Below are 25,434 nucleotides of genomic sequence, written 5' to 3' on the forward strand. Positions count from 1 at the left end.
AAGACCTGGAGGAAACATTCTCTAACCTTCGTACCATCAACTTGAAGCTCAATCCAGAGAAGTGCGTGTTTGGGGTCCCATCCGAAAAGCTGCTGGGTTTCTTGGTCTCTCATAGAGGAATCAAAGCCAACACCAAGAAGGTCAAGGCGATAGAGCGGATGAGCCCACCTCAAACCCTCAAGGTGATGCGGAAGCTCGTAGGGTGCGTGACCTCCTTGGGGCACTTCATTTCCAATCTTGGTGAATGTGCCCTTCCTTTCTTCAAGCTGATGAAGAAGAAAGGCCTGTTTGAGTGGACCCCGAAAGCTAAGGCGGCCTTCAAACACATAAAGCAATACCTCACGAGCCCACCTGTCATGGTGGCGCCTCATCCGCTCGAGCCCCTGGTGTTGTACTTGGAGTCCACTCACTACTCGGCCAACACGGCGCTCGTGGCGGTCAGGGAAAGGCCCGTCGGTGCGGGTTTGAAACAAGGTGGCCTGCAAGAAGCCGTGCAACCTCCGCTGCCCCAGGGCGGCGCTCCCGAGGGTCTCGTCGCTTCACCGACCACCAAGCCTCACGAGCCCCTCGAGCCCCCCACGGGGCAAGACGTCTCTGACTCTTCGCCCCTCGTCGAGCATCCGGTGTACTTCGTCAGCACGATGTTGCGCGACGCACACACACGCTATCCCATGCAGTAGAAGCTTTTGCTCGCGCTCCACATCGCCTCTAGGAAGCTGCGTCACTATTTATAGGGCCACCCCATCAAGGTCGTGTTGGCGTATCCCCTGGAGAAGATATTGCGCAGCCCCAACGCCGTGGGAAGGGTTGTGGAATGGAACATCGAGCTATAGGCCCTCTAGCTAGAGTTCAGCATGACTAGGGTCATCAAGGGGGCAGCCCTGGCCAATTTCGTGGTGGAATGGACCGACGCTCCGGATCATGGGCCGGACGAGGGCCAGACCCTCACACCCTGCGACGAGGACCGATGGGTCATTCACTTTGACGGTGCTTTCGCGTGGCAGGACGCGGGGGCTGGAGTCATGCTCATCTTGCCAACCGAGGACAAGCTCTACTATGTTGTGCAGCTTTGCTTCCAGCACAGCGAGCGGGTATCCAACATCATCGTAGAGTACGAGGGCTTGATCGCTGGCCTCAGGGTCACGGCTGTCATGGGGATCAAGCTCCTCACCATCAAGGGAGACTCCCAACTGCTCGTCAACTTCTCCAACAAAGATTACAAGCCGAAGGATGAGCACATGGAGGCTTACCTGGAAGAGGTACATCAAATTGAAAAGCTATTCTTAGGCTTGGAATTGCAGCACGTTCTGCAAGGCACGAATAAGGAAGCAGATGACGTCACCAAAAGGGCGCAACCCGGCACGAGTCCCAGAGGCCCTGCATCTTCGAGGAGATGCTCCACAAAACTGCAGCGCCCACCCACCCCCCCAACCGCGGGCTCGGCATTGCTCAGGGAGGAGCTGCCACCGGCCCCAGCCTCAGGAGCACCGGCTTGTGTGCCGACCTCAGAAGCCCGCTTACTCCTGGCACTGGTGCCTCACATGGGCTGCTGGACCAAGGAGTTCAAGGCGTACCTATTCCGCGGCACCTTGTCAGAGGAAGAGGAGGATGTGGAGTGAGTGGTCCGCTAGGCCACTACCTACTGCTTGTAGGACGTCGAGCTGTACCGGCGGCGCCCCAACAACATCTCGCTGCGGTGCATATCCGGAGAACAAGGGCGCGAGTTGCTAGCTGATACCCACGATGGGGATTGCAGGCATCACTCCTCATCACACACCCTCATGGGCAAGGTGTTCTGTAGCGGCTTCTATGGGCCAACGACGCTCAACGGCGCCACCGAGCTGGTGCGATCCTGCGAGGCCTGCTAGTTACAGGCCAAGCATGTTCACCAGGCCACGCAAGGTCTCCAGACCATCCCGCTCTCATGGCACTTGATACGTCTCCAACGTATCTATAATTTTTTTTATTGTTCCATGCTATTATATTATCTATTTTTTATGTTTTATATGCATTAATATGCTATTTTATATTATTTTGGGGACTAACTTATTAACCTAGATCCCAGTGCCAGTTTTTGTTTTTTTCCTTGTTTTTGAGTTTTGTAGAAAAGGAATACCAAATGAAGTCCAAACAGAATAAAACTTGCGCGATGATTTTTCTTGGACTAGAAGACACCCCGGAGACTTGGAGTTCAAGTCAGAAGAGCCACGAGGCAGCAACAAGGGGGGAGGGCGTGCCCCTACCTTGTGGGTCCCTCGTGACTCCCCTGACCTAGTTCTGCCTCCTATATATACACATATATTCCCAAACCACCAGAAGCATCCACGAAAACACTTTTCCACCGCTGCAACCTTCTGTTCCCATTAGATCCCATATAGGGACCTTTTGCGGCATCCTGCCGGAGGCGGATTCGATCACAGAGGGCTTCTACATCAAATCTATTGCCCTTCTGATGAAGCGTGAGTAGTTTACCTCAGACCTATGGGTCCATAGCTAGTAGCTAGATGGCTTCTTCGCTCTCTTTGATTCTGAATACCATGTTCTCCTCGATGTTCAGGGAGATCCATCCGACGTAATCTTCTTTTGCGGTATGTTTGTTGAGATCCGATGAATTATGGATTTATGATCAGCTTATCTATTAATATTATTTGAATATTTTCGGAATTCTTTTATGCATGATTTGATATCTTTGTAATTCTCTTCAAACTATCGGTTTAGTTTGGCCAACTAGATTGGTTTTCCTTGTAATGGGAGAAGTGCTTAGATTTGGGTTCAATCTTGCGGTGTCCTTTCCAAGTGACAGTAGGGGCAGCAAGGCCCGTATTTTATTGTTTCCATTGAGAATAAACAGATGGGTCTACATCTAAGTGAAACCTATGCCCCCCGGGTCTATTTTCCATCATATAAGTTTCCGATCTACTATTTTGCAATCTTTTACTTTCCGATCTATAAACCAAAAACACCAAAAATATTTACTTTATCTTTTGTTTAGTTTTATCTATCTCTATCCGATCTCATTTTTGCAAGTGACCATGAAGGGATTGACAAGCCCTTTATCACGTTGGGTGCAAGTTGTTTGATTGTTTGTGCAGGTATTGGTGATTTGTGCGTTGTCTCCTTCTGTATTGATACCTTCACTACTAGGGAAAACCTTATACACAGAATATTACCAGCAACGCTCTTCAAAATACGACACTACTGCTATTTAATAGCAGCGCGTGCCAGAAAAACGCGCCGCTGACAGAAAATTGCAGTAGCGCGTCATCTCTAAACCACGCTACTGCTCTAATTGCCATGACCTCGCCGTCCAGCTAGTTATAGCAGTAGTGTGATGCCCCAAGACCGATGCTCCAGTTTGTCTTCCATTTATTTTAGTTGTTGCCGTGTGTATTGTGTTTGTTGCATTATCATAATTGTTTTGAACATTTCATTCCAATATGCTTGTTGCCATGTTCATGATGAATTCCATTGCCATATTTTGCTTCTCGCATCATGATCATCTTGCTTTGTTGTATGCTTCATGATTTTGTTGTGCTTATTGTCATTTTATTGCATTGCATCATGATCATCTTGCTTGTTGTTCCATGTGCATTTTAATTGTGTATGTTATGGTGCGATATCTTTCTCTTCATCTCCCTTGCTATTGGCATCTTCATCCTTCAAGTTAATCCATATCCAAGCAAACCCCATCTCCTTCTTCCTTCTTTCAGATTTTAGCCATTCACTCGGGTGACACTTTTCCTCCCCCAAAAAAATGTTCATTATTTTCCTATAAATCCTACACCATGTCAGTATCTACTCTGTTAAATTTAAGCTCAATTGGATGTGTTTGGTTGGGTTCAAAAATGGCCCAAGTTTGAATTTTATTCAAACTTGTATTATTTTTATACCTCTAAAATTTCCCAAACCAATTTTATAAAATCAACCATATTTCCTGGAGAGCAGAAATATTTTCATCTTGGACTTACCCCTCTCCTAACCCCCTGCACATTTATGTCCTTGTCTCCTTTCTGAAGGAACAATTTGGATAAAGGAAACATCAGAGGACAGCAGCAGCAGCCTAGCTGGGCCTCCTCCTACTAGGCCGGCCCAGCAGCAGGTCCAGCCGCAGCCTTAGCTCAGCCCCTCTCTCTCCTGTGGTAAAACCACGTGGATGCCCATGCAGGGCCCGCTTGGCAGCAACCCCTCCTCCTCTGCTTCGTCCTCCTCGGCCCCCCTCTCGCTCTCACAGTAAAACCGGCAGGGGCACGATCACATGGCCACCGTGGCCGAGCCCTCACTCCGCGTACCCTTCTGTAAAGCACTCCGAGACCGCGCCCTAGGGTTTCTCCCTCTCCTCCTCACCTCCCTCCGTGCCGCCACCTTTCCACAGATCCCCCTCTCGTGCCTGTTCGCTGCTCCCAGCCACCATGGACGGCCCGAGCAAGAGCTCCTTACCGCCGTAGGAGCGTCGCCGGCCTCCCCTCCGTCGATCCTGAGCACCACAAAGCCTCCTCGATTCCGTTCTGACGCCGATCCAAGCCCGAGGAATCCATCCACGACGTCCCCTTCTTCCTCTACTTCGTCTCCTTCATGGATCAGGGAAACGCCAAGTTCAGCGGGCCCCCTCGTCGCCTCCGTTGTCTCTCCGTCCGATCTATCGCTGCCAGCACCCCGTGGTGAGCATCCGCTCCTCCAAGCCTCGTACCCTGTCGGTTTCCTCGCCGTAGCAGCGTGCTGGTTGTGCCCGAAGGCCAGTCACCGTGCTCTCACCATCCGGATGAAACAGAGCACCTCGCTCTCTTTCCATATGTGCATCCATGCACTCCATGCTATGCCCGTGTCCTTGCCAGATTCCTCGCACGCACGCGTGTCCTCTGCACGCATGCTGCCTCTTCGCTGCCACACCTGCACGCACATCTCCGAGGAAACCATGCCATGGCTGCAAGCTCGCCAGTCTCCTGCACCATGCCACCCCTTGCCGCATGTCCCCGCGCGCCCCACCACAGCCTCCCTAGAAGGATTCCGCACCCCCCCGGTCCTTTGAAATCACAGCAGTTGTTGCTGTTGGCTTCCGTTGCCGGCGAGTCCCCGTGCGGACGGTTCAGTTTGGGTCCTGGTCGCGTTGACCATATGCCTTATCTTCCCGCTGAGCTCCCTTTGCATCACCAACACATAGCTAGCCCAGTGGTTAGTGCAGCCAGTTTCCATCCAAGGGGTCTGGGGTTTGATTCCCAGGCGCCCCTGTTTTTGCTCTGTTCTTTTATTTCTTTTGCACACACCACAGCCACACGGGCCGAATCCTCATCTGGGCCGCTGCACCATAATGCTTCGGGCCCGTGCATATTTTTTTTCAGTCTGTGTATTTTAGCATTTTCCAATGCATTCTTATTTACTGAAATGCCATCATCTTGCATTGCTCATATTTAAATAACCATGCTTTGGATTTAAACAAACTATATATGTAAAATGCTTAGAATTTCACCTAGTTTCACATTATGCCTTTTTCATGCATGTTTAGAATGCTTAAACTGCTGTTTGCATTAATTTGCTCCTATGTCATGTTAAAATGCTTTAATTCATAACTAAATAACCGTAGCTCCAAATTTAATAAATTTTACATGCATTTGGGGTACAAAAAATGCCTAGTTTAACATGGTGGCATTACTTTGCATGTTTAACAACGATAAAATATGGTTTAGGGAAGAACAGTACCAAACCTAATATATGCATATGAGGATTTTCTGGAATTGTTGTTCGTTGTTTCCGGCCTCATTTAAACTTTACTAGATAGGTAGTTTTACTATGCTTCATCCTCTTGCCATGTTTAACAACATTTAATATTGTTGGGTAAATAAACAAGACTGAACTAAATAAGTCACGTGGTGTTTCGTCAGTATGCAACTCGTTGCATATTGAGATCCACTTAATTTGTAGGATTGTTTGTGCACTTTGTCATGCCATGCATATTTAAACCGGACATGCACCATACTTGTTTGCGCATCATGCCATGCTTATGTGATGGTTGTTTACTATGTTGTTTGCTTCTTTCCGGTGTTGCTTCTTTGGGTTAGTTCCGATAACGTCGCGTTTGTGAGGCTCCGTTCGACTACGTCCATTTGTCTTCTTCATGGACTCGTTCTTCTTCCTTGCGGGATCTCAGGCAAGATGACCATACCCTCGAAATCACTTCTATCTTTGCTTGCTAGATGCTCGCTCTTTTGCTATGCCTATGCCACGATACCTACCACTTGCTTATCATGCCTCCCATATTGTTGAGCCAAGCCTCTAACCCACCTTGTCCTAGCAAATCGTTGTTTGGCTATGTTACCGCTTTGCTCAGCCCCTCTTATAGCGTTGTTAGTTGCAGGTGAAGATTGGAGTTTGTTCCTTGTTGGAACATGGATATTTGTTGGGATATCACAATATCTCTTATTTAATTAATGCATCTATATACTTGGTAAAGGGTGGAAGGCTCGGCCTTATGCCTGGTGTTTTGTTCCACCCTTTCCACCCTAGTTTTCGTCATACTGGTGTTATGTTCCTTGATTTTGCGTTCCTTACACGGTTGGGTTATAATGGGAACCCCTTGACAGTTCGCCTTGAATAAAACTCCTCCAGCAAGGCCAAACATTGGTTTTACCATTTGCCACCTAGCCTTTTTCCCTTGGGTTCTGCAGACTCAAGGGTCATCTTTATTTAAACCCCCCTGGGCAGTGCTCCTCTGAGTGTTGGTCCAACCTGTCAGCTACCAGTGGCCACCAGGGGCAACTCTGGGCTGGCCTACCGGAACCTTGGAAAATCCGATGTGCCCTGAGAATGAGATATGAGCAGCTCCTATCGGGACATTCGGGTGGCTTTGCTGGTCTTGTTTTACCATTGTCGAAAAGTCTTGTAACCGGGATTCCGAGCCTGATCGGGTCTTCCTGGGAGAAGGAATATCCTTCATTGACCGTGAGAGCTTGTGATGGGCTAACTTGGGACACCCCTGCAGGGTTTTGAACTTTCAAAAGCCGTGCCCGCGGTTATGGGTAGATGGTAATTTGCAAATGTCCGGTTGTAGAAAACCTGAAGTGGACCTTAATTAAAATACATCAACCATGTGTGTAACCGTGATGGTCTCTTCTCGGCGGAGTCCGGGAAGTGAACACGGTGTTGGAGTTATGCTTGACATAGGTTGTTCTACGATCACTTCTTGATCATAGTTTATCGACCGTGCTTTTGCCTTCTCTTCTCGCTCTCTTTTGCGTATGTTAGCCACCATATATGCTAGTCGCTTGCTGCAGCTCCACCTCATACCTTTTACCCTACCTATAAGCTTAAATAGTCTTGATCGCGAGGGTGTGAGATTGCTAAGTCCTCGTGACTCACAGGTACTTCCAAAAACTAGTTTGCAGGTGCCGATGAAACCGTGCAGGTGACGCAACCGAGCTCAAGGAGGAGTTCAATGAAGATCTCGTTCCTTGTGTGGTTTCGTTTCAGTTGATCAGTAGTGGAGCCCAGTTGGGACGGTCGGGGTCTGTATAGCATTTGGGGTAGTCTTCTTTTATTTTGGTTCCATAGTCGGACCTTGATTGTATTTTGGAGGATGTAATGCTTTATTCATGTAATTGTGTGAGATGGCGATTGTAAGCCATCTATGTATCTCTTTCCCTTATGTATTACATGGGATGTGTGAAGATTACCTCACTTGCGACATTGTTTTCAATGCGGTTATGCCTCTAAGTCGTGCTTCGACACGTGAGAGATATAGCCGCATCGAGGGCGTTACAAGTTGGTATCAGAGCCTTCCCGACTTAGGAGCCCCCTGCTTGATCGAATTGTTGGCGTTGTTGAGTCTAGAAAAATGTTTTGAGTCCTTTAGGATTATATATATCGGAGAGTAGGATTCTTTTTACTCCTCAGTCCCTTCATTCTTTTCCTATAAATTCTACACCTTGTCAGTATCTACTCTATTAAATTTAAGCTCAATTGGATGTGTTTGGTTGGGTTCAAAAATGGCCCAAGTTTGAATTTTATTCAAACTTGTATTATTTTTATACCTCTAAAATTTCCCAAACCAATTTTATAAAATCTACCATATTTCCTGGAGAGCAGAAATATTTTCATCTTGGACTTACCCCTCTCCTAACCCCCTGCACATTTATGTCCTTGTCTCCTTTCTGAAGGAATTATTTGGATAAAGGAAACACTAGAGGACAGCAGCAGCAGCCTAGCTGGGCCTCCTCCTACCAGGCCGGCCCAGCAGTAGGTCCAGCCGCAGCCTTAGCGTAGCCCCTCTCTCTCTCTCCCGTGGTAAAACCACGTGGATGCCCATGCAGGGCCCGCTTGGCAGCGACCCCTCCTCCTCTCCTTCATCCCCCTCGGTCCCCCTCTCGCTCTCACAGTAAAACCGGCAGGGGCACGATCACATGGCCACCGTGGCCGAGCCCTCACTCCGCGTACCCTTCTATAAAGAACTCCGAGACCGCGCCCTAGGGTTTCTCCCTCTCCTCCTCACCTCCCTCCACGCCGCCGCCTTTCCACAGATCCCCCTCTTGTGCCTGTTCGCTGCTCCCAGCCACCATGGTCGGCCCGAGAAAGAGCTCCTTACCGCCGTAGGAGCATCGCCGGCCTCCCCTCCGTCGATCCTGAGCACCACAAAGCCTCCCCGATTCCGTTCAGACGCCGATCCGAGCCCGAGGACTCCATCCACGACGAACCCTTCTTCCTCTACTTCGTCTCCTTCACGGATCAGGAAGACGCTAAGTTCAGCGAGCCCCCTCATCGCCTCCATCGTCGGTGAGCATCCGCTCCTCCAAGCCTCGTACCCTATCGGTTTCCTCGCCGTAGCAGCGTGCTGCTTGTGCCCGAAGGCCACTCACCATGCTCTCACCATGCGGATGAAATAGAGCACCTCGCTCTCTTTCCATAGGTGCATCGATGCATTCCATGCTATGCCCGTGTCCTTGCCAGATTCCTCGCACGCACGCGCGTCCTTTGCACACATGCTGCCTCTTTGCTGCCACACCTGCACGCACATCTATGAGAAAACCATGCCATGGCTGCGAGCTCGCCAGTCTCCTGCACCACGCCACCCCTTGCCGCATGCCCGCGCGCGCCCCACCACAGCCTCCCTAGAAGGATTCCGCACCCCCGCCGGTCCTCTGAAATCACAGCAGTTGTTGCTGTTGGCTTCCGTCGCCGGCGTGTCCTCGTGCGGACGGTTCAGTTTGGGTCCTGGTCGCGTTGACCATATGCCTTATCTTCCTGCTGAGCTCCCTTTGCATCACCAGCACATAGCTATCCCAGTGGTAAGCGCTGCCAGTTTCCATCCAAGGGGTCTGGGGTTCGATTCCCAGGCACCCCTATTTTTGCTATGTTCTTTTATTTCTTTTGCACACACCACAGCCACATGGGCCGAATCCTCATCTAGGCCGCTGCACCGTAATGCTTCGGGCCCGTGCATATTTTTTATTTCTTTTGCACACACCACAGCCACATGGGCCGAATCCTCATCTAGGCCGCTGCATCGTAATGCTTCGGGCCCGTGCATATTTTTTTTCCAGTCTGTGTATTTTAGCATTTTCCAATGCATTCTTATTTACTGAAATGCCATCATCTTGCATTGCTCATATTTAAATAACCATGCTTTGGATTTAAACAAACTATATATGTAAAATTCTTAGAATTTCATCTAGTTTCACATTATGCCTTTTTCATGCATGTTTAGAATGTTTAAACTTCTGTTTGCATTAATTTGCTCCTATGTCATGTTAAAATGCTTTAATTCATAACTAAATAACCGTAGCTCCAAATTTAATAAAGTTTACATGCATTTGGGGTAGAAAAATGCCTAGTTTAATATGGTGGCATTACTTTGCATGTTTAACAACGATAAAATATGGTTTTTGCTATGTTCTTTTATTTCTTTTGCACACACCACAGCCACATGGGCCGAATCCTCATCTAGGCCGCTGCACCGTAATGCTTCGGGCCCGTGCATATTTTTTTCCAGTCTGTGTATTTTAGCATTTTCCAATGCATTCTTATTTACTGAAATGCCATCATCTTGCATTGCTCATATTTAAATAACCATGCTTTGGATTTAAACAAACTATATATGTAAAATTCTTAGAATTTCATCTAGTTTCACATTATGCCTTTTCATGCATGTTTAGAATGTTTAAACTGCTGTTTGCATTAATTTGCTCCTATGTCATGTTAAAATGCTTTAATTCATAACTAAATAACCGTAGCTCCAAATTTAATAAAGTTTACATGCATTTGGGGTAGAAAAATGCCTAGTTTAACAAGGTGGCATTACTTTGCATGTTTAACAACGATAAAATATGGTTTAGGGCAGAACAGTACCAAACCTAATATATGCATATGAGGATTTTCCGGAATTGTTGTTCATTGTTTTCGGCCTCATTTAAACTTGACTAGATAGGTAGTTTTACTATGCTTCACCCTCTTGCCATGTTTAACAACATTTAATATTGTTGGGTAAATAAACAAGAGTGAACTAAATAAGTCATGTGGTGTTTCGTCAATATGCAACTCGTTGCATATTGAGCTCCACTTAATTTGTAGTATTGTTTGTGCACTTTGTCATGCCATCCATACTTAAACCGGACATGCATCATACTTGTTTGTGCATCATGCCATGCTTATGTGATGGTTGTTTACTATGTTGTTTGCTTCTTTCCGGTGTTGCTTCTTTGGGTTAGTTCCGATAACGTCGCGTTTGTGAGGATCCGTTCGACTACATATGTTTGTCTTCTTCATGGACTCGTTCTTCTTCCTTGCGGGATCTCAGGCAAGATGACCATACCCTCAAAATCACTTCTATCTTTGCTTGCTAGATGCTCGCTCTATTTCTATGCCTATGCCGCGATACCTACCACTTGCTTATCACGCCTCCCATATTATTGAGCCAAGCCTCTAACCTACCATGTCCTAGCAAACCGTTGTTTGGCCATGTTACCGCTTTGCTCAGCCCCTCTTATAGCGTTGTTAGTTGCAGGTGAAGATTGGAGTTCGTTCCTTGTTGGAACATGGATATTTGTTGGCATATCACAATATCTCTTATTTAATTAATGCATCTATATACTTGGTAAAGGGTGGAAGGCTCGACCTTATGCCTAGTGTTTTGTTCCACTCTTGCCGCCCTAGTTTCCGTCATACTGGTGTTATGTTCCTTGATTTTGCGTTTCTTACTATAATAGGAACCCCTTGACAGTTCGCCTTGAATAAAACTCCTCCAGCAAGGCTCAACATTGGTTTTACCATTTGCCACCTAACCTTTTCCCCTTGGGTTCTGCAGACTCAAGGTTCATCTTTATTTAAACCCCCTGGGCCAGTGCTCCTCTCAGTGTTGGTCCAACCTGTCAGCTGCCGGTGGCCACCAGGGGCAACTCTGGGCTGGCCTACCGGAACCTTGGACAATCCGGTGTGCCCTGAGAACGAGATACGTGCAGCTCCTATTGGGATTTGTCGGCACATTCGGGTGGCTTTGCTGGTCTTGTTTTACCATTGTAGGAAAGTCTTGTAACCGGGATTCCGAGCCTGATCGGGTCTTCCTGGGAGAAGGAATATCCTTCGTTGACCGTGAGAGCTTGTGATGGGCTAAGTTGGGACACACTTGCAGGGTTTTGAACTTTCGAAAGCCGTGCCCGCAGTTATGGGCAGATGGGAATTTGTTAATGTCCGGTTGTAGAAAACCTGAAGTGGACCTTAATTAAAATACATCAACCACGTGTGTAACCATGATGGTCTCTTCTCGGCAGAGTCCGGGAAGTGAAAACAGTGTTGGAGTTATGCTTCACATAGGTTGTTCTACGATCACTTCTTGATCATAGTTTATCGACCGTGCTTTTGCCTTCTCTTCTCGCTCTCTTTTGCATATGTTAGCCACCATATATGCTAGTCGCTTGCTGCAGCTCCACCTCATACCTTTTACCCTACCTATAACCTTAAATAGTCTTGATCGCAAGGGTGTGAGATTGCTGAGTCCTCGTGACTCACAGATACTTCCAAAAACCAGTTTGCAGGTGCCGATGAAACCGTGCAGGTGATGCAACCAAGCTCAAGGAGGAGTTCAATGAAGATCTCGTTCCTTGTGTGGTTTCGTTTCAGTTGATCAGTAGTGGAGCCCAGTTGGGACGATCGGGGATCTGTGTAGCATTTGGGGTAGTCTTCTTTTATTTTGGTTCCATAGTCGGACCTTGATTGTATTCTGGAGGATGTAATGCTTTATTCATGTAATTGTGCGAGATGGCGATTGTAAGCCATCTATGTATCTCTTTCCCTTATGTATTACATGGGTTGTGTGAAGATTACCTCACTTGCGACATTGCTTTCAATGCGGTTATGCCTCTAAGCTGTGCTTCGACACGTGGGAGATATAGCTGCATTGAGGGCGTTACAAGTAGTGCCTTACACCGTACCGCGCTACTGCTATTATCCTTACCTGTAGCGCTTTTCATACCCGCGCTACTACTAACCCTACCTTATCCCCACGCGGCCGACCCTCTCTCTCACTCACTCTCCCTCTCAGTCACTCTTGCCTGCGCCGATATCCATTGTCGTTTGCCACCTCCGCCGCCGTTGTCCATCCACCACCGAGGTACTCCCTCTTTCCGTCCCTCCTCCTCCCACTGTTCCCTCCTCCCTCCTCCTCCCACCGCGTCCTCCTCCCTCTGCCTGCGGCCACCCCCTCCTCCCTCCTCTGCCAGCAGCCCTCCTCCCACCGCCCCTCCCTCCTCCTCCTCGTCCTCCTACCACCCCTGCCTCCTCCTCCTCCGGCCGCCCCCTCCCCCTCCTCTCTCCTCCCTCCCTCCCTTGTCTTTGTTTTTGCAAATCGTAGGTAACTAGTTTATTTAGCAAGTGATTAATATAACTAGCTTATTTATATTAAGTGCTTAATGGACCTAGTTTATTTAGTAAGTGCTTTATAGAACTAGTTTATTTAGTAAGTAGTTAGTAAAACTAGTTTATTTAGTAAGTAGTTAATAAAATTAGTTTAATTAGTGTTAGGATTATATATAAGATATTTTCGAATGTTTTTTTTCTTCATATTTTGAACCATTGAAAAGCAATGACCATCGATAAGTGGCCTATGTTTTGCCGGAGTGTTGATTAATTTCCGTTCATGCAAATTTCAGGCGCTCGATGTGTCCTTTTTTAGCAAAGGTCATGCCGGATTTTTTGGGTTTTGCTGTCGAGTTATAATCTCTGAATTTTGAACACAGGAGATGTTTGATGACGGTGGGATCCCGGAGTGCGGGTACTGCTATGATGACCGGGGTGTGTGCGACAGGTTTCCTCACCTGCAAAATGATAGGTTTTTCACCGTGAAGCTGGAAGAGACCTTCGATGTTTGTATGTTACACAACAACAAACATTTCATCGTAATTAATATCATCACTTGTGCTTCTTTTGTTCAACGTTTAATTTATGGATTTTTTTCAATTCGATTAGTACATCCCGTGCTATGCTAGACAATATGTATTGGAGAAGCTTGGTTTTGGTTTAGATGACTTTGAGAATGTGGATACGAGGAGGGCTCACTTAAGAACTAAACATGGTTACGAGTTTCTGGTTAAGTTCTACAATGCGGTCAATCGGTCCCATTTCGGTTGCTGTAATTGGGAAGCTCTCTGCAAGGCATATGGATTTGAGGAGGGAATGCGAATAAGATTTGATATTCTTCCCGAAGATTATGATGATGATGATAATATCGACATTTGGGTAGATGTGGATATGCCTCCAGTTTTTCCTAGATGTGAGTCTGTCAAACTAATTTGTTAAGTTCAGTAATATATGTTGTTAATTTAAAAATATTTGGTGTTCGTCCATACTAAACTTATTTATTTATAATTTTTAGCTTATTTCTTATCTTCAAGAAATACTCGGAAGGTAGTAGACAATACATACTACAGCTATGACTCCAAGCTTAATTGTGAGGAGAAAGGATATCTTGTCTCATTCATAGAAGATGTCGAGGCCTTCAAAACCAGTCACTCTATCAGCCCAAATTATACTAGATACGTGCCACTAGTCCATACATTGCTTGATGATAGCTTCATTGCTAAAAACTTGGTAAGATTTTGTTAATGATGGTAACTTCATTGCATACATTATTCTCAAGTAAACCATTGCTAACTATATATGTTACTATTTCGTTTTTCAACAGAGGCTTCCGAAGCAGGTTGTGACTGACATGCTATTTACCGAAGGTGATATGCATATGTTTAGCTTACGACCAACTCCTTCGGACGCTTACCATACTGCATACTCGATTTCTTCAAATGATGTAAGGCTCAAAATCAAAGAATGGAGCAAAGTGATGAATGTGCACACGCAAAAAATTGGAGACAAAATGAATGTGCACAAGCCACAAGTTGGAGATGGGTTTATGTCCATTCTTCATTATGGTGAAGGACCGGTTTATCTGTTTTATGGTATTTTAGCTAGGAGAGAGGAGTAGGTCCTAAGTATTAAGAACAATTAGTTAGTGTTGATTATATATGACTACAATGTCTTAGAATTGATGGTGATGCTGAGTAGGAGTAGTGACTATGAGTACTATGATGATGATGATGAGGACGAGTTGTTATTATAACTAGTGACGAAGTTGTTATATGATGTCCCATCATGGGCAAAAATGATGATTATGAGGAGTTATATGACAATGATATATTATGATGATGATGATGATGAGGAGAAGTTATTATGTCATTGGGCGAAAGAACCGCCGATTAGTTTCAAATGGATGGATCCAAAGTGACCATCGGTTACTTTGGATCCATGCACTTGAAACTAATCCAAGGTTCTTTCACCTAGTGATTTAATAACTCATTACGATGTAAAAACAATCTCTAAATTGCTACTGTATGAAAATTGTATACAAGTGAGGGAGTCCTAGATTAGGGGGTCTCCGGACAGCCGGACTATATCCTTTGGCCGGACTGTTGGACTATGAAGGTAAGAGATTGAAGACTTCGTCCCGTTTCCGGATGGGACTCTACTTGGCGTGGAAGGCAAGCTAGGCAATACAGATATGCATATCTCCTCCTTTGTAACCGACCTTGTGTAACCCTAGCCTCCTCCGGTGTCTATATAAACCAGAGGGTTTTAGTCCGTAGGACAACATACAATCATACCATAGACTAGCTTCTAGGGTTTAGCCTCTCTGATCTCGTGGTAGATCTACTCTTGTACTACTCATATTATCAAGAACAATCAAGCAGGACGTAGGGTTTTAGCTCCATCAAGAGGGCCCGAACCTAGGTAAAACATCATGTCCCCTGCCTGCTGTTACCATCCACCTTAGACGCACGGTTCGGGACCCCCTACCCGAGATCCGCCGGTTTTGACACCGACATTGGTGCTTTCATTGAGAGTTCCTCTGTGTCGTCGCCGTTAGGCTTGATGGCTCCTTTGATCATCGACAGCGATGCAGTCCAAGGTGAGACTTTTCTCCCCGGACAGATCTTTGTATTCGGCGGCTTCTCACTGCGGGCCAACTCGCTTGGCCATCTGGAGCAGATCGAGAGTTACGCCCCTGGGCACCAGGTCAGGTTTGGAAGCTTAAACTACACGGCTGACATCCGCAGAAACTTGATCTTCGACGGATTCGAGCCCTTGCCGAGTGCGCCACACAGTCATGATGAGCATGATTTAGCTCTACCATCGGACAGTGTTCAGGAGGCCGCACCGGCGACCGCTCCGACCCTCAATTCAGAGCCAATTGCGCCATCCATGGACGGGTGGATAGACCCCACCACAGAGGTCGTATTCTCAGCGGCGATGGAGCCGAGTATCGACCTTACCCTTCACGAGAGCCGTGACGCCGAACTACCGGATTCTTCCCCGACCACGGACTCTGAACTGCCTGCGCTTGTGCCTATCGAATCCGACTGGGCGCCGATCATGTAGTTCACCTCCGCGGATATCTTTCAGCACTCACCCTTCGGCGACATACTGAACTCATTAAGGGCTCTCTCCTTGTCAGGAGAGTCCTGGCGGAACTATGTCCGGTAGGATTGGGATGCGGATGACGAAGAAATTCGCCGCCCACCCACCACCCACTTAATAGCCACTGTCGACGATTTGACCGACATGCTCGACTTCGACTCCGAAGACATCGATGGTATGGACGACGATGTAGGAGACGAACAGGAACCACTGCCCACAGGGCACTGGACGCCCACTTCATCATATGATGTATACATGGTGGACGCACCCAAAGAAAACAACGACGAAGAGCGGAAGGACACAACGAAGGGTTGTTCCCTCGAGAAGCAGTCAAAGCGGCAGCATAAGCGCCGCTCCAAATCCCGCCTCGGCAGAAATAGCGATCATATAAACCCAGCGATAGAGCAAGGTGAGCCAGCGGACGACAAACACGGCATTGAACCATCGTCCGACCATGGCGACACGGAGAATCAAACCGAACATCCCGACTCCGTCGAAGATAACAGTCCAGATAACATCACACCGGACAGGCACCCGGAGCAACAGAATACCCATAAAAGGCTTGTTGCCACTTCAAGGAGTCTGAAAAAGCAGAAGCAAAGGCTCAGGGCTGCACAAGAGACACTCAGAATCAGATGGAGTGAAGTACTCAACACTGAAGCAAAGTACGGAGGTAATCGCCACACCAAGAGCTACCCGAAGCGAATGTTGCTACCTGAATTCGATGAGGAGGCCTTAGATCCCCTGCAATCAAAAAACAAAATGGCTATCCGGTCGGATGGATGACCTCGTGGCCAATATAAAGCGGCAAACGATGCCGCACATAAGCCAGTACGCGATCCACGTGGAGGCTCGCATCAAAAAGACGGCGCAACTAGATCCATCTGCGGGCCACGCAAGCGCGCTCCAGCACGCAATGCAACACAACAAACATCCCAACACCATGGTACACCCAAATACAAGGGTGCCGCACACCCCCTATGTTTCACCGATGAGGTGCTGGACCATGAATTTCCATAGGGATTCAAACCCGTAAACATAGAGGCGTACGACGGAACGATAGACCCTGGAGTCTGGATTGAGGACTACATCCTCCATATCCATATGGCTCAAGGAGACGATCTCCACGCCATCAAGTACTTACCCCTTCAAGCTCAAAGGGCCAGCTCGGCACTGGCTTAAAAGCCTCCCCAAAAACTCCATTGGAAGCTGGGAAGAGCTCGAAGACGCTTTTCAGAAAAAATTTCAAGGGACCTATGTCCGACCTCCGGATGCAGACGATTTAAGTCATATAACTCAATAGCCCGGAGAGTCAGCCCGAAAGCTTTGGCACAGGTTTCTCATTAAAAAGAACCAAATAGTCGACTGTCCGGACGCTGAAGCCTTAGCAGCTTTCAAGCACAGCGTTCGAGATGAATGGCTGGCCAGACACCTCGGCCAAGAAAAGCCGAGAACAGTGGCAGCATTAACAAGCCTCATGACGCACTTTTGCACAGGCGAGGATAGCTGGTTAGCCCGATGCAGCACCAACGACCCAAGTACATCCGAAGTCAGGGACGAAAACAGGAAACCACGGCACAGCAAAAACAAGAGCCGGAATAAAGAAGACAGCCCGAAGAGCACGGCGGTAAATGCCGGATTCAGAAGCTCTCGGCCAGATCAGCAAAAGCTGCCCTCCAAAGGAAACAGAGACGAACTATCCAGCCTAAACAAGATTCTGGATAAAACATGTCAGATCCACAGCACCCCCGATAAACCTGCAAATCATACCCATAGAGAATGTTGGGTCTTCAAGCAGTCCGACAAGCTCAACGCCGCACACAAGGAGTAGGATACACCAAGCGAAGACGAGGACAAGCCTTGCAAGAAAAGCACTGGGGAACAGAAGAAATTCCCACCAGAAGTCAAAACAGTAAACGTGTTACACGTGACAAAGGGGAGAAACAAAGCGGCACTCCTAGAGACACATGCCCCAGGGCCTATCGCCGCGGAGTTCTGCCACTGGTCGTCCCAACCGATCACCTTCGACCATCGAGATTACTCGACAAGTATCCGGCGTGCAGGATGGGCTGCCTTGGTGTTAGACCCGATAATTGACGGATACCACTTCACACGAGTCCTGATGGATGGCGGCAGTAGTTTAAACCTGATATATCAGGACACAGTCCGCAAAATGGGGATAGACCCAATAAAAATTAGCCATAGCAATACTACCTTTAAAGGAGTAACGCCAGGCCCAGAAGCCCATTGCACGGGCTCCCTGCTACTAGAGGTTATATTCGGCTTCCCTGATAACTTCCGCATCGAAAATTTAACCTTCCACATCGCTCCGTTCCAAAGCGGCTATCAAGCACTACTCAGACGCGAAGCTTTCGCTCGCTTTAACGCAATACCGCATTACGCTTCTCTCATGCTTAAGATGCCCAGTCCGCGTGGCATCATTACAGTAAACAGAAATATTGAGCGCTCCTTGCGCGCGGAAGACCGTGCGGCTGCCTTGTCAGCCGCACACTAAACGGCCTCACCAACTAAAGCATCTCACAGGTCGTTAAGACCACAGACACGGTTGGACGAGTCCGGTGCAGCTATATGTAATTAATACAGGTTTGATGTCTATACACCTATTACAATACAAGGGGCTCAATGCGCGCAAACAAGTGGCAATTAGGCTCAACTTTACTCATTTCGAACTATATATTGTTTATTTAGTATAACTTACCTTCTGCACGACAACTTTTCAATTAAGTTCCTCTCTTTTTCAGATGACCATCGTGCTACACCCGTCCAGAATACGGCACAATGGAGACACATGCGCAGACGTGCAGCAGGGACCCGTTCTAAGGATTCTTTTTAGATTAAGACCCTGCGTAAACCTTTTTGACTGTCTCTTGTTGATACACATCCCTCGGATTCTCAATACAATTGAGAAGGATGCTGACGTATTGGCATGTGGCCACGTCAAAATATTGCACGTACCTGGACACCAGGGGCTTATTATAAAGGGCACTGTTTAGGCCCGGTTTACATCATAAAGACCGAATACCTTAGGGAGTGTTCGGCTTCGCGAGTTTGGCCTTATATGCATCAGCTCCGAATCATGTCTTTGGTCAAATGTTGGGTTTGCCCGGCTCTTGTGTTTTGCTGCCTTATGTTCCGCTTTATCGGCTAAGGCGGCACCAGGAGAACTACTGTGATTGTGCCCTGGTTCATCCAGACGAGCACCTCAGTAGAGAAAGCCGAAAACTGACTGTCATGATATAGCGTGAGACTGGTCAGCCACTCGATGACCTAGCGGAATCTTCGGGATTCCTCTGCCTTAACGAAGGGCCGTTTCTCGGCCAGGCATGTACGCGCCCCGAATCCGGATGAGCGTGGAGCCACCAGGGGCTATATAGTAGCCCCACTGTCAAACTCCTCTGGCTAAGTGAAAGTGTTAAAGCATTATAGTCCGGTTGCCTAGTTTGCTGCTCTATCACCTCCTTAATGGACCAAGACGTTGGATCAAGTGTGAACATGCGTCTTCTGTGAACACCCCCGCATTATATGCATGGGGGCTGAAGCCGACGACTGCCATCTTTCGGGTTATATACATATATACACAAACGGCCGCACAGGAGGCATCATAGCGCTTTCGGGCAATAGTATAAATACAGCCTTGATAAATTCAATAAACCATTGTTTGTACAATGGGACTACATGTCACTGAAAAATAATATTCTTCGATCACTGAGCCTCTATCGAACGAGCGCCTTCAAGGACTTCTTCAAAGTAGTGCTCGGTAGCCACTCGGCCTATGGCCGAACCCTGTGCTGCAACAGTGGTGGCCTCCATCTCTGCCCAGTATGTTTTGACACGGGCAAGGGCTATCCACGCACCTTCTATGCACACTGATCTCTTTACAGCATCAATGCATGGCACGGCAGCAAGGAATTGTTGCACTAAGCTAAAGTAGCTATTCAGCCTTGGCCCTCTTGGCCACAAATGATCCACAACGGACCTCATGGCAAGTCCGGATAATCTATGGAGCTCGGCCCAACCGGTCAATCGCTCATTCAGCAACAGCGGACGGACTGTAGCGTGAAACTGTGACCAGAACAGCTTCTCCACTTCGGGACCTTTCTCATCCTTGAAGTACTCGGTCGCATCAGCAGCACTTGCAGCCAAATCCATGTACTCGTCAACAGAACTCCATAGCCGGTCTAGAGGAGCATATTTTGGATCTCTGAACTTAGTCCACAACAAGAAGGGCTTCCCAGAAACGATATCTGAAGCTTGACTCAGTTCCTCCTTCGTCGCTCTAATTTTGGAGCGGGCTTCCTTGGTAGCCACCCGGGCCTTCTCCAAGTCCATCGCCTTCGCCCGGTTTTCTTCTTCAGGAAGCCGGTATCGGTCAGTAGCATCTTTTAACTCCACGGCCATCTTGGCAATTTTCTATTTGCTCTCGCAATGTGCAGCCTGTTCGGCCCTTAAGCCCTCGGCCGCCTTTAAGGCGGCCGCATTGCTGCTCCTCGCTTGCTCCTTGGCTCAGGCAAGTTCCGCCCGAAGTGTCTCCACGGTGGCAGCTCCATATGCAGTCAAAACATATTAAAGATACTGGCATCATGCTTCTCTTACTATGTGACAATCACAAGAAAAAGCATTGACCCCGTGCCTCGTCAAGCCGCTTGTTGACAAGCACGATGTCGGCATCTGCCGCATCCAGCTGCCGCTTCAGTTCGGCAAACCCATCAGTCCGGCTAGCCACCGGAGCTTCTATCACCTGCACATAAAGGCAGTCTCGTTATTACGTGGGACTATGATCCTCTGTTTTCCGTCGTTTTCGACAACAACCAGAGTCTCAGGGGCTACTATCTACATAGGGCACATCTAAAAATGTGCGGTACCGTCAAAAATGTACATCATTTCATGTACCTCAAAACCCGTCGGTAGACTCATAAAAGCTTCATGCAACCCGCTTTCGGCGGACGATATCCTTTCAATCACCGTACCCATCAATGTGCGGTGCTCTTCTGAGATAGCCGCTTGCTCCAGCAGACCACTCAGTACGTCCGACCACACACCAGATGGTGCCAGACTCTTTTGATGACTCTCTTCGAGAGCCGGATGCTGAGGACTTTGGGTGGCCATAAGATTACCTTCTGGCCTTGACGGATCCAGAGAAACCCTCCACGACGACACCTCAGGGTCGCCTGCTTCGTGAGGCGGTGTGGCAGGGGGAGGCGTTTCGCTCTCCATCATCTCCGGAAGAAGATCCCCCAAAGACGAGCTCTGCTGAGAAGGGCTAAGATCCGAACTACAAGATAAATGCTTCGATTATTTTCCTCAGAAGTAGAGCAAGATATTTTCGTTATTAACTACCCCTTTTACTTACAGCTCGGGGGAGGGCTAGCCCCCTTGAGGGCATAGTACGGCCAGGGTATCCCCCCAGGGCAGGACCCTCCGGTGGAGATTTCATCCCTCGTTTGGAGACCATTGTCTCCGGGTCCGCAGGGGCGGTTCTCTTCCTTCCCTAGGGAGAGGAAGTTTCAATTCCTTCTCTCCGGCTAATCTCCTTCGTGGAGACGCTAGCCTCGTTATTCCCCCCTTCATCTTCCTTGGAGGGCACTAGGCAGGGTGCTGGCTTGAGCATCTTTTCCTGCATCAGATTGTCCAAGCCTTCAGGAAGGGGGGCCGAACACCGGATCATCTTCGCCTTTGTTATCCAGTCCTGGTCAAAGAGTGATTCTTCAGAATGATGTCATGATAAATAAAAGGACGGTGTGTTCGGCCATGGGATTACTTACTTGGGCAGCGGGGCGGTTGCAGCTCAGGCCCACGTCCTCGGTAGTGTCCGGACACTCTATTTGGGGTCCGAAGAACGATTTGTTCATCTCCTCTTGCGTCATGCCGAGGAAATTCTGAATAGTGCGCGGTCCTTCCGGGTTGAATTCCCACATGCGGAGGGGCTAGTGTTTGCAAGGCTGGACTCGACGAACCAGCATAACTTGCATTACCATAACCAGACTGAAATCTCCCTCGAAGAGATCTCGGATACGGCTCTGCAGTATTGGCACGTCCTTGGCTGGACCCCAGCTCAGCCCCATGTTGATCCATGACATCAGTTGTGGTGGAGGGCCCGAGCGAAAGGTGGGAGCAGCTACCCACTTGGCACTTCAGGGAGCTGTGACGTAAAAGCACTCCCGTTGCCACAATCCGGACACCTCTGGAAAGGAACCCTTTGGCCATGGAGCGTCAGCAATTTTGCTTATTAGAGCACCTCCGCACACTGCGTACTGCCCCTCGACCATCTTCGGCTTCACATCGAAGGTCTTGAGCCAAAGGCCGAAGTAAGGGGTAATGCAGAGGAAGGCCTCGCAAACGACAATAAATGACGAGATGTGAAGAAGGGAATCCGGGGCCAGATCGTGAAAATCCAGCCCGTAATAGAACATAAGACCCCTAACAAAGGGATCTTGAGCGAGGCCTAGTCCTCGGAGGAAGTGGGAGACGAACACAACGCTCTCGTTGGGTTCGGGAGTAGGGACGACCTGCCCTCGGGCAGGCAGCCTATGCGAAATTTCGGCAGTGACATATCTGGCCTCCCTCAACTTCTTGATGTCCTCCTCCATGACGGAGGAAGGCATCCACTGGCCCTGAAGGCTGGATCCGGACATGATTGAAGGTCCGAAGCACCTGACCTGGGCTTTGGGTGTTAGAACTCGAGGCGGGGGAAGGATTCGTTTGAGCATGGGAGGGAAAAAAGAAAAAGCCTTGTCCCTTTATAAAGGGAATGAATATTAGGCATCCTCCTCGTGGCCGTTCGAGACTTACCTAAGATCTAGGAGTCATACTAACAGGCACGGTTGTGTTACCCACGTTCGTATTGATGAGAATCCCGTAATAAGGGGAACACGATCTCTGCTTCAACAAGACGTGTCAAGAAACCGCCTCGCGTTATGTGCGGGACTGGTTAAAGAAAAACAGTTCAAATAATTACTGGGCCGTGGCGTGATGTCATGCTGCCAAAACATGTCAGCAGATTAGATTTGTGGAAATATTATTCTCTCTACGGTGGTATGTGGAACTTATTTTGCAGGGTCGGACACTATCCTTGTATTCAAAATCTTCCGTGGTGTATTCGGAGGAGGAACCCGCCTTGCAATGCCGAAGACAACACTGCACGCCAGACTCATCGTCATTGAAGCCTGGTTCACGGGCTACTGAGGGAGTCCTGGATTAGGGGGTCTCCGGACAGCCGGACTATATCCTTTGGTTAGACTGTTGGACTATGAAGGTACGAGATTGAAGACTTCGTCCTGTGTCGGGATGGGACTCTACTTGGCGTGGAAGGCAAGCTAGGCAATACGGATATGCATATCTCCTCCTTTGTAACCGACCTTGTGTAACCCTAGCCTCCTCCGGTGTCTATATAAACCAGAGGGTTTTAGTCCGTAGGACAACATATAATCATACCATAGGCTAGCTTCTAGGGTTTAGCCTCTCTGATCTCGTGGTAGATCAACTCTTGTACTACTCATATTATCAAGAACAATCAAGCAGGACATAGGGTTTTACGTCCATCAAGAGGGCCCGAACCTGGGTAAAACATCGTGTCCCCTGCCTCCTGTTACCATCCGCCTTAGACGCACAGTTCGGGACCCCCTACCCGAGATCCGCCGGTTTTGACACCGACAACAGGTATATGAATACGACCTAAAATTCAAAATAAATGGAATAGGGAATAATAGTAGTAGCGGTTGTTTTCAAAAGCGCTACTAATAATTAGCAGTATCGATTGACTTGGAAAGCGCTACTACTAAGTAGATACAGCAGTAGCGAGTGCCAGTAGGCGCTACTGCTAAGCATTAGCTGTAGCGCCTTATCAGTAGCACGCTTACCCGTGCTACTGATTGGCCAAAAACCAGCGCTACTGCTAGGCTTTTCCCTAGTTGTGCTTGTTTCTCTAACTAAGGGAAATACTTATCTCTAGTTTGCTGCATCACCCTTTCCTCTTCAAGGGAAAAACCAACGCAAGCTCAAGAAGTAGCATCCCTTCGTGGTTTTGGGGTTCAGATATCCTGGGCCCTTTCCCTCGAGCAGCCATCGGATACCACTACCTCTACGTCACCATCGACAAGTTCACCAAGTGGGCGAAGGTGGAGCACGTGCGTGCCATCCCCGCTGGCTCGGCTGTCAAGTTCATCAAGGGCCTTGTGAGCCATTTTGGTGTGCCCAACCGTATCATTACTGACATTGATTCCCAGTTCACGAGCAACCTCTTCAGGACATATTGTGCTAACCTTGGAACGCAGATATGCTACGCTTCGGTGGCGCATCGACGGAGCAATGGCCAGGTCGAGCGCGCTAACGCGGAGGTATTGAGGGACCTCAAGACAAGGAGCTTCAAGAAGAAGCTCGAGGCCTGCGGCAGGTCTTGGCTCGGTGAGCTTCATTCCATGTTGTGGTATATCTGCACCACCGCGACTAAGCCCACCGGCGAGACCCCGTTCTTCCTCGTCTACGGGGCCGAGGTGGTCCTCCCTCATGAGGTCAATCTCTGCTCCCCGTGGGTCCTAGCATTCGACGAGGTGCATCAGGATGCCTCACGGGGGACAGACCTTATGCTCGGGGAGGAAGCCCGTCGCCAGGCCTCGCTCCGTGTAGCGAGGTACCAGCAGGTGCTGCACCGTTACCACTGCCGCAGTGTCCGCTCCCGGACCCTCGAGGTGGGTGACCTCGTCCCGAGGCAGGTCCTTTCCAAGGAGGGCCTTCACAAGCTCTCGCCCATGTGGGAGCGCCTGTTCATGGTCGCCCGCGTCTCCAGGCCTGGTGTGGTACGTTTGGAGATGCAGGACGGGGTCCCCATGCAGAACGCCTAGAACATCCAGCACCTCCAGATGTTCTACCCGTGACACTCACATAATAATGAGTGGGGCTGTATGCGCCCCGGAGTCTCCTCAGTGCCGCCGCTGGGCCTCATAGGGGCTCCCACCCACGCCCAAGTGGAAGCCCCATGCTCCGCGCTGGCGGACAACATGTTCACGACTATGCCCACGCCTAGTGGAAGCCCCATGTTCCGTGCTGGCGGGAAGACTAGAAGACTAGCATAGCTGCCGAACGCGGCTGTTCTCTTGCTTTGCTCTTTTAACCCAGTTGCTACTTCTTGGAATGGAACTTGCAGTTCTTGCATTTTTTCAGAAAAGGGGGGAGTTACCTGGTCTTTCTTCTTCCAACAGTTTTTTCTTCTCTTTAGTTTTGTCTTTAAGAAGTGCGGCGGTTGCCCGTGACTCCCTCTTTCATGTCCCGCGAGCGGGGGCTGGGCACGGTGTATACGCTTGAACCGGCCTTCCAGCAAGCCTGCTTGCGCAACACCTCGCCAAGGCCTTGGCAAAATCCTCGTGCGACACTCTTGAGCGAGCCATCGGCCCCTCACCCTCAGGATCCCTTAGCTCCTGGCCTCGTCGGGTGTCATGCCTTGGCGTGCTAATGATGGTCGCATCACCCGGGGCCTCC

The 25,434-nt window shown here is 48.7% G+C and overlaps 1 protein-coding gene across 1 annotated transcript; it reads left to right on the plus strand.

The window, feature by feature from the left end:
- Positions 1-854: 854 nt before the first annotated feature.
- Positions 855-24,800, plus strand: LOC147985417 (uncharacterized). The gene is made up of 6 exons (XM_087541559.1): positions 855-1,196; positions 1,653-1,844; positions 13,215-13,340; positions 13,444-13,747; positions 24,022-24,134; positions 24,234-24,800. Exons 1-6 carry the CDS (start codon positions 855-857, stop codon positions 24,798-24,800), a joined length of 1,644 nt encoding a protein of 547 aa, XP_087397685.1.
- The last annotated feature ends 634 nt before the right edge of the window (positions 24,801-25,434 follow it).

Source organism: Triticum urartu, chromosome 2A (assembly GCF_056163025.1).
Source record: "Triticum urartu cultivar PI428250 chromosome 2A, HENAU_Tu73, whole genome shotgun sequence".
In the NCBI taxonomy this organism is placed as follows: Eukaryota; Viridiplantae; Streptophyta; class Magnoliopsida; order Poales; family Poaceae; genus Triticum; species Triticum urartu.

What these genes read in the sequence shown, in the direction of transcription:
- LOC147985417 (XM_087541559.1), top strand. Translation starts at nt 855, where the DNA reads ATGACTAGGGTCATCAAGGGGGCAGCCCTGGCCAATTTCGTGGTGGAA. An exon ending in TCAACGGCGCCACCGAGCTG is followed by an intron (nt 1,845 to 13,214) that starts GTGCGATCCTGC and finishes TTTTGAACACAG; the next exon opens with GAGATGTTTGATGACGGTGG. An exon ending in AGCTGGAAGAGACCTTCGAT is followed by an intron (nt 13,341 to 13,443) that starts GTTTGTATGTTA and finishes CAATTCGATTAG; the next exon opens with TACATCCCGTGCTATGCTAG.